This window comes from Grampus griseus (genome assembly GCF_964374135.1).
Source record: "Grampus griseus genome assembly, chromosome: 6".
Classification (NCBI taxonomy): Eukaryota; Metazoa; Chordata; class Mammalia; order Artiodactyla; family Delphinidae; genus Grampus; species Grampus griseus.
Genome location: NC_139000.1, coordinates 5,384,020 through 5,399,438, shown reverse-complemented (window position 1 = coordinate 5,399,438; position 15,419 = coordinate 5,384,020). Strand labels below are relative to the sequence as shown.

Here is a 15,419-nt window from a genome sequence, read left to right as displayed (position 1 = left end):
GCCACCAAACCCATCTGGGTCCAGGCTTCACCCTCCAGGCCTGCTCCTAGGAGGTCCTAGGGTCCCAGAGTCCCTGCCTGGAAATCGGAGGGCGGGTGGTACAAGCCCAGCCCCAGCCCAGCCCAGCCCAGCGGCGCAGGCCCCGCCCCTGCCTTCCACAGGCAGGGGAACGGGGTGGGGTGGGGCGGGGCTCCAGCCGCCCGGGGAAGACAGGAGGCGGGCGGGCACAACGGCCAAGGGGACTGGGGACGTCCCAGGCCTGCAGAGACAGCGGGTTGGCTCGGGGGTGGGGAAGGGCTCCAGGGAACTGATCTCAGTCACCTTGGGGAGCGAGTTCCCGAAGGCAGCTGCACCCCAGCCTGGCCGAGGGGCATGGCGGGATGTGGCCACCCAGCCCATGGGCACAGGCAGCCCTTAGCAGCAGCCACTCCCCAGTCCTTGGGAGAGAGGGCGGACCTCCAGGCACCAGAGGAACGAGGTGGGGGGGGTCCGGAGGTCCAGGGAGGCTGGCCTCAGACGTGACCCAGAAAGATCTGACCCTTCCCTCTGCTCAAAGGGCTCCAGGGGTACCATCTGCCCCTCCTCTGTGTGCCCATCACTCCAGGTGTCTGGGCTGGCAAAGTGGAAGGGCTGCCAGGAGCACGTGGCAGACTCCTGGCCCAGGGAAGGCAAACAGCCCAGGAGCCAAAGTCTGGGCAGGCGGAATTTGGGGTGGTCAAACTCGCCCGGCCCGCAGCAGCCGGGCAAATTGTGGGTGGGGACAGTGCGAAGGTGATGTGTGGCCTCACTTGTTCAGGGGGTGCTTAGTGTCGGGGCTGGCCTGGCCCACTCCATCGCGAGAGTGGGTCAGTCATGTGCGGGCAGGCGGGCGGGCGTCTGAGCAGGAGCGGAGTTCGGGGTGGGCGTGGGGATGGCGAGGGGACGGGCGGGGGCGGAGACGGGCGGTGGGCGGTGGTGGGCGGGGGCGGGCGGTGGGCGGGGACGGACAGCGCGCCCGTCTAGCGGTCCTCACGGACCGGCCGAATCTTCATCTCGGAGAACTTGAGTGAGTACTGCCAGCCGGTCCAGGAGGACCACTCGACGCCGTCGGCGTAGGAGGCGTGCGCGCCGCGCAGGTACTGCCCGTTAAGGTTGGATGTGTGGCAGTTGCGGTACCACCAGGCGCCGCGGTAGAAGGCCGCGCAGTTGTTCTCCGAGTGGTCACTGTCTCGGTCCTTGGTGGTGAACCTCATGCCGCTGTGCTTCAGGAGGGAGTCCCCTGCGCAGGTGCACACACAGGTGTGTACTCACGGGGGCACAGGGGCGTGCATGCGTCACAGCTTCCCATACACAATGCAGTCCCCTGGACGTGCGTCCAGGCTGTGCACGTGCACACATGCAGACACGCGCGCCCCCCCACAGGCACACTGGTGCACACCTGTGCGTGCACACCTGCCCCGCCGCCACGCTCGGTGTCCACGCAGCTCACAGGCACGCACGGTGCCGCCTTGGTGGTCCCTAAGGCTGTCCCTGCGTCTAGGCAGCCTCTCCCTCCTCCTAGCTTTGTCACACACTCCCTTTCCTTGCTTTCTTGCCTTGGCCTGAGAGGAGAGACACAGCCCAGAGGGGGTCTAGAGGCTCAGCAGAGCCCAGACTCCAGCTGTCCTGATTCCTGGCTCTGGGCTCACTTTGTTCATCTGCAAAATGGGTGGTTTTGCAGGCGAGGCCCTGCAAGCTTCATGTGGCTGGTGTGAGGACCAGTGGGGACTGGGAGGTGGCAGTGAGAAGCCTTGATCCTGGTGGGGAAAGACCGCCTTTGTCCTCCCAGCTGGGGAGACTGCTAGGCTACCCTTGCCCTTCCCCATCCCCGCCGTAGCCTGGAGCCCCACCTGCAGTGCCCGAGTAGCCGGCCACAGTGAGCGGGTACCCATCTTCCTCGGGGTCCACGGAGAGCAAGCCCACGCCAAAGCTCCCATAGTGGGCGTAGGCTGTGCCGTTGTCAAAGTCCTCCAGGTCCACGTGTAGCTCGTAGGCTGCCTGCGTGGTCAGGGCGTGGATCCTCTTGAGCCCTGGAACGAGGGAGAGAACGGTGGGAGACGTTGGGGGGGCCTAGGAAGCGACCTCCCCAGAGAGAACCAAGGAGAGACGAGTTAAGCTCACGTGGCTGCTGAGAGAAAGACAACCACCGCCAAGTGTATGCTGTCAGTCCTGGGCTACTTCCTTCTTCCTGCAGGCCTGTGTTTGGCAGGAAACAGGACTGACAGCTTTTCATGTTTCGTGTTCTCTGTGCTCGCTTTAAGTCAGACTGTGCCTTCCAAATGTTTTAAGCTGAAGGCTGGTAGAAAGACTGCAGGAATCAGGAAGAGTCTGGAAACTCTTCTGGATTGGGGGTGATGCCACCTTTATCTTCTCTGACACTCTGGGCTCCAGCCAGACGGGATCTGGTACTCACATGCACTTCCCTGGCCTCTGAGCCTTTGCACATGCTGTTCCCTCTGCCTGGGACACTTGGCCCTACTCCTCACCTGGCTACCTTCTGTTCATTTTCAGGTCTCACTTCCTCAGGAAGGCTGCCTGACCTCCTGTGGAGGTTGAGGACCTCTGCCAACCCAGGTGGCCCCATCGGTGCTTATCATTCTGGTCCTGGCCGCCTGTCTCCTTGTCGGGCCTCCCCCGCCGTGTGGAAGCTCCATGAGAGAGCAACACAACTGTCCCGCTCACTGTAGAACCCCAGCATCTGAGGGTGGGTCCAGCGCACAGTAGGTGCTCAATAAATGCTGGCTTCGTGGATGAGAGGCAGAAGACCGTGCCCTCTGCCGTCTCTGGGGCTTGGCTCTGGATGGCCCCTCACCACCCCTGGCCCCCTTCCTCCCCCACCCCACCGCAGCCCCCGTCCCTCCCCTCCTCAGTTCTCCTGCGCCCTCCTTGGGGGGTCTCACACCAGGCCCTCCCCCTCCCCCTCCCCACACTCACTCACACTCAAGGTGCTTCCCTGCCGGTTTGATTACCTCTTGATTAAGAGGGCATTTAATTAAATGCCTTACGAGTTATCAGCATTGAGTGACATTTCATCAGCCGCCCCCCCGCCCCCCCACCCCGCTTTCCTTTCCTGCGCAGGTCAGCGTGTGCACGCCCCTAGGGTGTGAGGGCTGTGCGGCGCCCCCCTCCCCACCCAGCCCAGAGGAAAGCCTCTGGTCCAGGGTCCAGGTCCAGGGCGAAGGAGAAGGAGCCATGAGAAGAGCAACAGCCGTACAGACAGCAGACCCGCCAGCACCTCAGAGCAGCCACCCGCGCTCCTCACCGAGGACCCGGCCTGGGGAGCATAAGGGCCTCGTCTCCCTGCCTCTCTCGCTCCTCCCTGGGCGGGAGGCTCACAGCCAGCTGCTGTCCCTCTCTGGGCCCCAGGCTGCACACCCGTGGAGGGAGGGCCAGAGGGCTTTCCAAGCTGTAAAGGGAAGACTATAGGCAACAAGGACAGCAGCTGCCGCCCTACCTGGACGGCACTTACAAGTGCAGGCACTGCTGTGAGCGCTGCACGTGGATTCGTGAAGCCAGTGGGATGAAAACGAGTCCAGCGTAATTGAAGTGTCCCTGTACAGCTCTTAGAACAGCGCCTGGCCCATTGCACACATTATCCAGGCGTTTGCTGCTTCTGTCAGGATCCAATGAGGCAGGTGCTATTATTTATTTTTATTTTCATTTTTTGCGGTACGTGGGCCTCTCACTGTTGTGGCCTCTCCCGTTGCGGAGCGCAGGCTCAGCGGCCATGGCTCACGGGCCCAGTCGCTCCGCGGCATGTGGGATCCTCCCGGACCGGGGCACGAACCCGCGTCCCCTGCATCGGCAGGCAGACTCTCAACCACTGTGCCACCAGGGAAGCCCCGGCAGGTGCTATTATTATCCCTGTTTTAGAGGTGAGGAAAATGAGGCACCGAGAGGTTAAGGAACTGGCCCAGGTCACACAGCTGGTAAGTGGCAGATCTGGGATCTGAACCCAGGCAGACTTGCCCAGACTCTGTGCTCTCATTCAGTACTTTTGTTTTTAAGGTATTTCTTCCCCAATTTTAGAACTCTATTTATTTATGTTTTCAAAATGGACACTGCTTTACATCATCATCATGAAAATAACGCATGGTCTTTAAACAAAGGAACAAAATCCAGTAGTACGTGAACAATGAAGTGAAAATGTATCTTCCCAACCCATCATCTTTTGTAAACAATTATTTAGAATTAACCACTGTTAACAAGTTGATTGACGTACTCCAAGACTTCAAAAATATGTCCTTCAGTTCTTGCCCAGGACAAGTAATCTGATCCAGGAAGAGGGCAAGAGGGAGAGCAGCCCAGTGGGGATGCTGGAAGATTCCTTTCCCCACCACTGAGTGGCCGCTGGTGCCCATCATTAGCACCCCACTCCTGCGGGCGAATCAGGGCTCCATGCGCAGTCCCAGTGCCCATGAGGGTGCCCTGAGGGAGGGCCGGGTTCCTCTGGGATTTGGTCCCCCTCGCCTCTACCCTTCTTCCCCTGAAGGCCACCTCCCTCCCTGCCTCTACCTCCCCCTCAGTCTTTACTCTCTGGGTTTCTCCAGCCCTTGTTGATCTGCCAGGATGCTCACAGCCCTGGGGGTGAGCCAAGATCCAACCCCATCATCTATCAGAGTTCAGATCACAGACAGTGGGGAGGAAGATCCTGGTGGAAGAATACTGAGATGCCCATCATCACCCCAATGAGCTCCCAGATGGATTAAAGACCTGAACCTACCACCTAACACTGAAAAAGCATTTTAAAAATACTCCTATTTAAAAAATTTTTATTGATATAAAACTAGGAGGGGAAAGCAGGGCCTAAAACTCAGAAGATATGAAGGAAACGACTAGCAGCATTGACTACATAAAAATTGAAAACTTCTAGGAAATAAGCAATAATGTTACCAAAAAAAAAAAAAAGCTGAAAGACAAATGACCAGGAGTAACTACGTATCATGTGTATCTGACAAAGAATCAATAACCTTAATATATAAAGAGCTCCCATAACTCAATAGGAAAAGACAAAACACACGATGAGAAGGTGACAGGAGAGTGTGGAAAAGCAGAGGCAGGGAACAGCGCAGGGCAGTCGAGGGCTGGGCTCAAGTTGACATTCTCGTCAGGGCTCCCTGTCTGTCAGGAGCTAATCAGGGCCCCGCTTAAATGCTTCTCCCACACCCGGTGGCTGCCGACAGATTTCAATTAAGATGCCGGGAGTGGCAGAGGCACCAGTGCTGCTCCAAGTGGGTGGGTGGTGCTGCAGGAACAGGGTCCCCACCTGGCCAACTTCTCCCTATCTTTATACACTCACCTGGGTGTAGGGGATGGGGAAGGGACTCGTCACCTGGAAGCTTCTCTCCCCTGACCCCTATCCTGCCCTGCTTTCATTCACTCAGTTCAGAGTATGGTTCAGAGCTTGGATGGACTCCAGCGCGTGAATCCGGCTCAGGCTTCCCTGACTCGTGCGCGTGCGCGTGCACACACACACACACACACACACACCAGCCTATGACTTGGGTTACTTGCCACCTCTCTGGGCCTCAGTATCTTCATCCCTAAAAGGAGAGGACACAGCAGTCCCATCCCCCTTGTGTGGGCATGCGGTGTCAGGGCTGATGTATATAAAATGGGCTGAGCGCACAGCAGGAGTGCGGTACGTAGGGGCTGAGGTCACAAGGTCCATCTTGGGGTGTCTGGCCTTTCCTGTGGCTGGTGCTCGCCTGGGCACTGGGGACACAGTGGAGGTCAGGGCAGAGAGGGTCCTGACCCTCTCATGGACTCCAGGTGGGAGGGAGATAGACATTAAGCAAATGACAGTGCAAGGCAGGTGCCTCTGTGCACAGGAGAGTGGGCACGCATCTGCATCCCGCCCCTGGGACCCACCTTCTCCTGGGCTACCTGGGACCCTTCTGACCCCCACCTGGAGCCCAGACCTTGGCACCCAGCGCCCCCTGGTTAGTGCTCCCGGCCAGCCACATGCCTCCCCCTTGCTCTCCCCTCCTGCCTGGCTGGGGAAGACTTCCGAAATCCGTGCCCAAGAAAGCTGAAGGGGGACAGGTATGCCGTGAGGTGATCAAGGTCATTCAAACGATGCTCGGGGGTGGGGCGGGGGGCGGGGGGGTACGTGGCTCCAATGACATGTGTTTATTTTATGTTAAAAATATAAATGGGAGATGACTGCTAAAGGGGCACAGGGTTTCTTTTGGGGGTGGAGAAAATGTTCTGGAATTAGATCGTGGTGACGGTTCTGTGAATATACTAAAAACCAGAGGGACTTCTCTGGCAGTCCAGTGGTTAAGGCTCCACGCTTCCAACGCAGGGGGCATTCCTGGTTGCGGAACTAAGATCCCCCACGCAGCGCGGCCAAAGGAGAAAAAAAATAATGATAATGGAAACCACTGAATTGTGCCCTTTAAAATAGTGAATGATATTTCAAACAAACCAAAAAAGCCCCAAACCTGACCTCAGGCCACAGCTTGTTCCCAAATATATACATGACCTCCGACCTGCGATGTTTACAGATGTCATTCTTTAGAATGAAATTATGTGAGATATTTACATTTTAAAATACTGAGTGAATTTCAAGATAAATAGCAAGTAAATAATAGTGATAATAATAATATTAACATAAGCTCATTGAGCCCTTACTTTGTGCCAGGCAAGGAATACGTGCCGGCCCCGGGACCGTGGGAGCTGTGGCCAGGAGCGCCGACCGGCCGCTCTTTGGGGAGATGCGCCCGCGGTGTCCAGAGCACAGCATCGGGCAGTGCTGACTCCCAAGCGCAGGGCAGCACTGGGGTCGTCCTGGTCCTCCAGCACCTGGAACAGGGCCCTTGCACTGGCCACAGCTGCCTGATCCGGGACAGCGACCAAGTCCCAGGGCGTCCCCGGCAGGAAAAGCACACGTCTCTGTGGGACACGCCCCCCCGCGAGCGTACCGCCTTTGGTTTCATGCTCGTGGAGCTCCTTCACACTGGACGTGCTGACCCCCTCTGCACGGAGCACCAGGGAGGCCCGGACGGCATCCACATGAGGACGGGGCTCGGACGGGACAGGGCGTGGCGCACAGGGAGAGGGCAGGCCACCCCGCGGGCTGGGCATCAGGAGGCTCACCTAGCCAGTGCTCGCCCGTGAGCTTGCCGAAGCCATCGCGGTACGCCTCCCAGCCTCTGAAGAAGTTCACGGAGCCGTCCTCCCGGCGCTGAAACACCTGCGAAGCAAGGAGGAGGATGGAGAGCTAGCGCCAGCTTTCCCAGGACCCCACGTGCGTCCCCCTGCTCCACACTCTCCCTTCACCTGCCTGCTTGGGGACAGCAGGGGCTGGGCCTCCATTTCCCTCCACAGCTCCCACCGGGCCCCAGAGCAGAGCAGGGACTCGGGAGTCTCGTGGTGGCCCGAGGGGGGACAGACCGAATGCCCCCAGGCCCTGAAACGTCCCCTCAAGAGGGAACCGGAGTGGACTGGGCTGCAGTGGAGGAAGCCTGGCTTCCAGGCCCACCTCTGCCGCCCCACTGTGGGACCCTGGATGGGTCCCATCCCTTCTGGGGCTTCAGTTTCCTCACTGGTCAAATAATAAGGGGGTGAGCAAGGGTCCCTATATCTTTTCCCAGGTCAAAACAAAACTGAACAAAACCCCATTCTCAAGTTTTTAAAACCCGCTAACACACACACACACACACACACACACACACACAGGCCTGGCCGCCAGAGCTCTGTCTCTCGATACGCCCCTGCTGCAGTCACGCACTGCACATCCCCCCTTATAAAGAGCCCGGGCAGGGGATGAATGGGGGCTTGGGAAAGCAGAGCCCCGGCCACCTCTCAGGGGAGGACCAGGGGTCCACAGCCAGCGGGGGTGTGACTCGGGTACTGACAAGCAGCCCGGCTGCCTCTGTTCTTCATTTTAATAACATTGCTGGTTTGGGAGTCGGGAATCCCATCGGTTAAACTGCTTTGAAATAAGTACCACGCTGGTCCAGGCCAGAGCTGCCTCGAGTCTCTACAAGATCCACTGGCAATCCTGTTCCCAGCTCGCCCCCCGCCCCGCCCCCCAACCCTTTCTAACAAGCCTTTCTCTTGCTCATTTGCAGAGGGAGGCAGCATCCGCCCCCAGCACCCCATCCGCGCCCACGCCGGACGTGTTAGAGATCTGGCCGCGGCACCCGCGAGCCGCCCGTTTCATCCCTAAGCAGCCGGATTTCAGCCGCCCGGAGCTGCGTCTGCCCGCAGCTCCGCATCTGTCCGCGGGGACCCATCCGTCACAGCGCTTGGGCAGCTCTGACCTCAGGTGGCAGGAGGGAGGTGACACCTTTTTTTCTTGTTCCGCTACCTGCAACCTGGCCCAGCCCTGACACGTGAAAGCCCTCAGAAGGGCCGGCGCGGAAGGAAATTTGATCAGGCTCGGAGATCTGAGAGCCGGCGGAGAGAGGTATTGATGGCTGCAGATCGGGACCCTGAGCACGCGCCCCTTGAAAGGCCTGATCCTGGCAGAAGCTCAGATGCTCCCCCGAGAAGACATCGGACAGCGGAGCCTGTTTCTGCAGGAGGAGGCGGGGGAGAGGGGGGCTGGAGGGGCCGGGGAGGGGGCATGGGGGGGCAGTGGTTACAAACCTGGGCTCTAGAGCTCGGGCTCTGCCCCTTACAGCACCGGCCAGTTACCCCACCTCTCTGAGCCTCAGTTTTCACATCTGTAAAATGGGGGCCCCGGCAGCACCTCCCCCATCGGTGACCCACCGAGAGTAAGCTCAGGGGGCCAGGGCCACCCCTCCTTCCCCTCCCTGGCCCCTGCCCCAGGCCACACCCAGTCCCTCCTTCCAGACTTGGGCCCTTCTCCTCCCGAGCCTCCTGTCCCAGGGCACGTCCCCAAGCCTCATTCATTTGCTCAAATGTTCCACTGAGCATCTCCATGTCAGGAGCAGGGTGGGGAGACCAAGTCAGGGCCCTCGGGGCAGAGGAGCACGGGGAGAGGCCTGGCTCAGGGGACCCCCACCCAGGCGGGAAGTAGGACTGGTCTGACGAGTGGCGTGTGGCCAGCGGGGCCGGCATCTGGGAAGGAATCCAGGGTGGCCCTGAGGAAGGGCCGGGTCCTGGGCCCTGCATTTCCCAAGGTGTGGTCTGGGAGAATCACTCCTCCCTCCGCCGCCCCGCGCCCCGGGCCACGCTCTCCTCGCCTACTGACCAGCCCACCTCCCGGGACCTCAGCGAGGAATAAATTACCGAGTGGCTGGTAGTAGTATTGCCATCGGTATTGTTGTTCCTGTTCCCGCTATTATGAAGTAGAAGTGGGGTTACCACGCTTCCAGGCACGGGCAGGACCCGAACCCCAGAAATGGGGACGGACGGGCAGAGTGGCCAAGACCGGCTGGGGTTGAGAGCTGACCACAACATATGCTCGGCGTAAGTCTTCCTTGCCCGGCAACACGCACGTCCTTACCCCAACCCTGGGAGGCTGGTTCTGTGTCCCCTGGGCCCCCTCCTTGTTACAGGAGACAGAAACTGGCCAGAAGTTAGGTGGCCGTGAGTGGGCAGTCTGAGCCACACCTCACCCCTCAGCCTGAGGCCAGGCTGGACACCCGGAGGCCAATGTCCTACCCCCACGTCCACGCTCTCACTTGTCACTGGCCAGGGCTTCCCAAGCCTGCCCCCTTGCCTCCTCGCCAGGCCTCTCAAGGCAAGAGCTGACCTCTAAGCCACCGTCCTCGGCCCCTCTTTCCCTCTGCCCTGCGGGGCTGGGCGCCAGTAACAGGCAGGGCCCCTGCTGGAGCTCGGTCTGGGTGTATGATCAGAGGGGATGAGCGCACGTTCAAGGCCACCTGGGCCTCCCTGCCTTTCTCCTCCACCTGGGAAGGTATCTGCAGTCAGCCACGAGCGGCAGGCATCCCGCCGAGATGGCTCGAGTCCGCAGCAGCTCAGAGACCACAGCATCGTTTGCTAACACGGGCGCTTTACCCTGAGTGGTAAAGAAGCATGAACCACCCCTTGAAGACACATCCACGCCGCGTGGCTTTTAGACTTTTGGACCGTGGTCCAGGGAAATGCAGTTCTCATCACGACACATACACTCACAGCTGTTCGTATCTGAAACAAAAGCTTCCCAAAGGATATATGCCTTTAAGATGAATAGGCACTAATATTTTCTATCCTGTTCTATTCTATTCCACTCTATTTGATTAAAAAAATAATGTCGATCACAACCCATTAAATTGATTTCCCCACCTGCCCACGGAGCACAACGCGCAGTTTGATGTTGCCGGCCTTTGCCACGGGCTGCCCTGATTCCTTGGTTCAAACGCTGAGTGACAGAGCATGCTGGGCCCTGGCTGGGATCTCAGACTCGAAACCCTGGCCTTGCCCTCGAGCCGATCGCAGTGCATCGTGGTCAGCGGAAGCATGTTCCAAGTGAGCACAGGGCACAGGTCATCCACGGGTCCTGCAAGGCTCCCAGGAGCGTGTTTCCTCTGATTCAGAGGCTCAGGGTGAACTGCAGCTGTGGCTTCAGATTCCTGGAAACCAGCTGGACTTCAGGGGACGCCAGATGGCAGGATGTCACCAACGAGAAGGCCTTCAGCCACAGAGCAAGGATCAGCCAGATAAGAAGAGGGAAGCGAGGAAAGGATTGATCCCCCTCCTCCACGCTGCCCACAGAACAGGGGTCCCCACTTAGGCAAAAAGTGGGGGAAAGGTAGGGAAACTAACTGTTAATTTTAGGGCTAAAACATTCATCAGTCTGGCTCCTGGGGCCTTCTCCCTAGGGTTCCGGCTGCAAAGTGATTGATGTAGAAACGCTTCCGCGGCCTCTTGGGCAGGTGCCACGAGTGGGAAGACAGACGGGGTGCGTTTTCTTGGTGCGGATTCTCAGAAGCCAGCAGCCTGCTGCCCGGCGTCTTCCAAGTGCCGCTTCGTGAGGCTCTGCCAGGGGCGCGCTGGGCCCACACGGTCCTGCAGATGGTGCCGGGCGGTTTCAAAGGAAGGAGCGGCTGCACTGGGGCGGCAGGAGACAGGGGGTGCAGCAGAGCGGCTGACTCTCCCGTGTGTGTCAGACGGGCTCCCGGGGCCTGTCTCGTGCTCTGCAGGTCTGGTCTCTGCCGGGGGCCCCTTCCTCAGACGGGCCCTGTCCGACCTGCTTCTTGTTTGCCACGCGGCCCAGAGTGTGGAGTCTTCCCGAGTGTCGGGGCCCGGCTGTGTGGTCACCCCGGTGCCTTCAAGGACAGTCACAGCCCTCCCCGCCACAGCCCGGGAGGGAGCGGCTCGTGCCCTCTTTTGGCAGATGAGAAGAGTAAGGTTTGGAGAGGTGGGGTGACCTCTGCTGAATGGGGGTGCCTCAAGGTGGGGGCCCACTGAGACCAGAAGAGGAGAGACTGACGGTACACAAAGACTGAGAGCAGCCGAGGGGCACCCCACGGCTGAGCGGGTGGACATTGCTCCCCTACACCCATGAGCCCCCGTGGCCCTTATCATAGCTGAGCCAGATCTGCTCCAAAAACTGCCCTGGGCTGGCACTCAGGAGACTCGAGTTCTAGCCAGACTCCAGCCAACAGGCAGGATGAGCATCTAAGTCTTGGCTTCTGTCTTCTGCAAAATGACGGGTTTGCTGCTCCAGACCCCGTACGGCGTGCCTGGACTCATGCGGGACTCTGGCCCTCAGAAAGTTCACAGCCCCAGGAGAGATGGACGGATGCACAAGCCAGCAGTCTCAGGGTAGAGCAGCTCCCAACCTGGCATGTTCTTTTGATCCTTGTGCTTCCGTTTCCTCATCTGTAAAACGGGAATTATGACAGCTCCAACCCGCAAGGATAAATGTGCTGGTTGATAGGGGGCATTCCGTAAGGGTAACAATTGTTGTTACATTTGTTGGGAGCTCAGAGGAGGATGAGCCACCTGCTGGGGTGGGTGGGAGGGTGTTCCTAGAGGGCCTCCTGGAGGAGGAGATGCTCAGCTGAACTGCAGACTGAGCAGGGTCTTGGTAGGTGGTCAGAGGAGCTGAGGCGCAAGAGATAGAGGCGGGGTGGGTCCAAACGCTACGAGATGGGGAGGGTGTGTCTCTGCCGCCTGAGAAGTGTCCCCACGAAGCAGCATCTGAGATTTTCCCTCAACTCTGGTGAAGCTGCTGCAGAAACCAATTACGGGCAGAATCGTGTTGGCTGTGTGGCTGCGGCGTCCGCCAGCTTCCCAGGCCTCCCGAGCAGGCGATCCCGTGAGGAGGGGCGGCGGGCTGTGGTAGAGGCGGGTTCTTGTCTCTAAAGCGTAGAGAACTTGGACAGGCGAGCAAACGCAGCCCTTCAAGGGCGGCCCCTGGGGAGACTCTGCCCGCTTTCCCGGGAGACAGTGACCCCTCAAATCCCTTCTGGACACCTCTGGATAGCACGCCCCCCCCAGCCCCGCTGCCTGGGCTGGCGGCAAGAGCACGCTTTCTGGACTGAGGCCGAGCTGGGTTCATATCCCGGCTCTACCTCTCCTGGGCTGTGTGACTCCGCACAAGTCCCGGACCTTTCTGAGCCTTAGCTTCCCTCTCTGTAGAAAGGCCCCACCAGCAACGCCTTGGTGACCCCTGCAGGATCACGGCAGAGACTCAATGAAGAAAAAGGTGTACGCGCGGTGCGGGTGAGGGGGACAGAGCACAGTAGGTCTACCTTCCCTCCCCTTCAGAACCAGGTGCCAAGCCCAGAAGGAAGTGGGCCCACTCCTTGTTTCTGACTGCAAATGGTACCCCTGGGCCTGGCTCCCCGCCATGCTTCCCAGGCTTGGCAGTCGGTGCCTGCCGGCTCCTGGCAAACACCGCTCAGAGCTGCCATCTATCAGATGCCGAGGCCCTGGGCCGAGCTCCACGTGCATCACCCCGTCTACGTTCAAAGCTTGAGAAATCCAAATTGCTCCGGACAGAGGCAGATTTCTCTGACCTCATGGGTCAAGGACCAGAGGGGTGCTGTCACCAGTCGCCGTGGTCATTGTCAGCGTGTGCAGGCCTCCGAGGACTCCCCAGAGCAGTTCGGAGCCGACAACAGCCTGGGGCACTGATGTCACGGCAGGTCCTCCTGCCACCACAGCCTGTGGGACACAGGGAGGAGACAGCACCCCCGGTGGACTCCCAAGTCCCGGCACCCCCAGCACATCCCGAGGCATGCTGGCTGGGGCTGGGGAGCTTTTCATCTGTCCGGAGCCTGATCCCCCAGCTGGGCTGGGCTCTGCTCAGGTGGCGGCTTCTTAGATGAGAGAAGGATTTTCCTCCCACCTGGGGAGCTCAGGTAGGGCAGGAATGGGCACGGTGGGAGGGGAGGGTTTCTCTCGCAGTGGGGCCAATTAGAGGCCTATCTGAGCCGCCGACCCCACAAGGCAGTGAAGTGCCTGGCAGAGGACGCAGGTTCGGGCCACTCGCTCATGGCGCTGGGGAAGCTGGCTTTGCGGTGGATCCGCGTGGGGGCGCAGAGCAGAATCAATCCTATCGCAGGTCCCCACTGTGGAAGATGCTGAACTGGACCCGATTTCTCTGGCCCCAACTGGTGATTATGCAAAGATGAGGGCTTGGCAATCAGGCCCAGTTTGCCGCACAGCGGAGGCGGATCTTGGTGGGGACAAGGCTGTGCCTCGGGGCAGGACAGCAGGGGACCCAGTCTGCTGAGGCCGGGCTGGACCCTCCTTCCAACCATAAAACACACATGGGGCCCTGGGCATGGTCACCCTGTTCCCTAGGCCCTGAAATGTGGCCACGTGACATACAAGGGCCACCCCACTGGCTGGACGAGGAAGGGGGTGCCCCAAGAGGGAAGGTGACCTTCCCAGTCCCACAGGGCCAGGGAGATGAGCTGGAAACGGCTGCTTCGTCCCATGCGTCACCTTCCAAATGAGGAAATTTGGCCTCTGATTTTACGAATCTTCTTCCCCTTTAAAAACACTGCTTGAGGGCTTCCCTGGTGGCACAGTGGTTGAGAGTCCGCCTGCCGATGCAGGGGACGCGGGTTCGTACCCCGGTCTGGGAGGATCCCACGTGCCGCGGAGCGGCTGGGCCCGTAAGCCATGGCCGCTAAGCCTGCGTGTCCGGAGCCTGTGCTCCGCAACGGGAGAGGCCACAACAGTGAGAGGCCCACGTACCGCAAAAAAACCCCCAAAAAACAAAAAAAACCACTGCTTGACTGTAAGATCCTGCAGGGTGGAGCCAGATTCCTCAGGGCTCCCGTGGACCCCTGCTGTCCCTTCCCCCTTCCCCTGCTCCTTCCCTACCGGTGAGCACCCTGTGGAGGATTCTGACTGTTCCCACCATGAAGAGCACTACATTAACCCATTTAACAGATGAGAAAAGTGAGGATCCGTAAGGTGAAGTTACACTGCCAGAAGATGCCGACAGTCACCTGTCCGGCAAGTATTTAGGCAGCACAGATGGTGTGCGGGAACCGCGCAGACCCCTGAGCTGCAGTGGCCGCCAGATGACAAGTCGCTGCCCTGCGGAGCGCAAGCCTGGCTGGGACACAGACAGGTAACACCTGGGCAGCGATTGCTTAGCTGCACCTGTGACAGGTACAAAAAGGGAGCATGAGGGGTAGACCCGGGAGGCCTTGTACCAAAGGACCTGGCGACCCAGCTGGGCCCCTTGCCCAGGGTCACAGGTCAGCAGGGGCCGGCCTTTCCTTCCTGCCTTCCCCCTTCTTTTCTGGGGCAGGGGTGGGGTTGGGTGTACGTCTTAGGTTCAGGAGTGGCCTTGCTGATCAGCGTGACCCTCTGTGGCCTGGGTCACTGGGGTCGTTGGTGAGTGTAGAGCAGGGCTGGGGCTCAGCCAGGGCCAGTGGCCACATCAGCAGAAAGGCCACCTTGAGGCGTGTGTCCATCTGTCCCCGACCTCATTCCCACGTGGCGACTCCCACGCCCTCAGCAAGGGTTCAGGGCCCGCGGAACTCACGCGCCCCCTCCACCCCTCAGCCCCTCGTTTCTGGGTCACTCCCTCCGTGGGGAAATTCTGAGGGCAGCAGGAGCCCACTCTGCCCCCCAGGTAAAAGCCCGATTCCTATTGCACCTGCAGAAGCCACTCGACCCAGGCCCTGCCTGCCTCTCCACCTGGCCCTGGCCCCGCGAGCGCCACACACCAGCAGAACGGAGCCACCGCGGTCCCAGAACAAGCCCTGCCACCTCCCTGCTGACCCCGCACGTTTTCCCTTTGCCTGCAACACTGCTCTTGCCTCATCTCCCAGAGCTCCAAACTCCCAGTGCAGAAGCCTCTCTGGTAACCCCAGGTGGCGTGAGGGGCTCCACAGCCCTCACACAAGTCAGCGGATGCGCCCAGCTCCCCGCCCGGCCGGCAGCTTGCTGTGGAATCTTCTGGCCTGTGGTTGGCGCCCTGTGGTTGAGTCCATGAACTGACAAGTGACACCGTGTGACAGTCAGTCCCACGGACTTGCGTGAGGCTGGGCTGCGTGTTTGCTGGGTGG

General features: G+C 59.8%; 1 protein-coding gene across 1 annotated transcript in view; it reads right to left on the bottom strand.

Moving 5' to 3' along the window:
* Positions 1–998: 998 nt before the first annotated feature.
* FIBCD1 (fibrinogen C domain containing 1) overlaps positions 999–15,419 on the bottom strand; it is a gene marked incomplete at both ends in the record, with an annotated part of 30,144 nt that continues 15,723 nt past the window's right edge. Inside the window, 3 exons of the mRNA XM_082657305.1 lie at positions 999–1,258; positions 1,869–2,048; positions 7,120–7,216. Of these exons, the coding sequence (XP_082513431.1) occupies positions 999–1,258; positions 1,869–2,048; positions 7,120–7,216 (537 nt within the window). The remainder of the gene's footprint in view (positions 1,259–1,868; positions 2,049–7,119; positions 7,217–15,419) is intronic.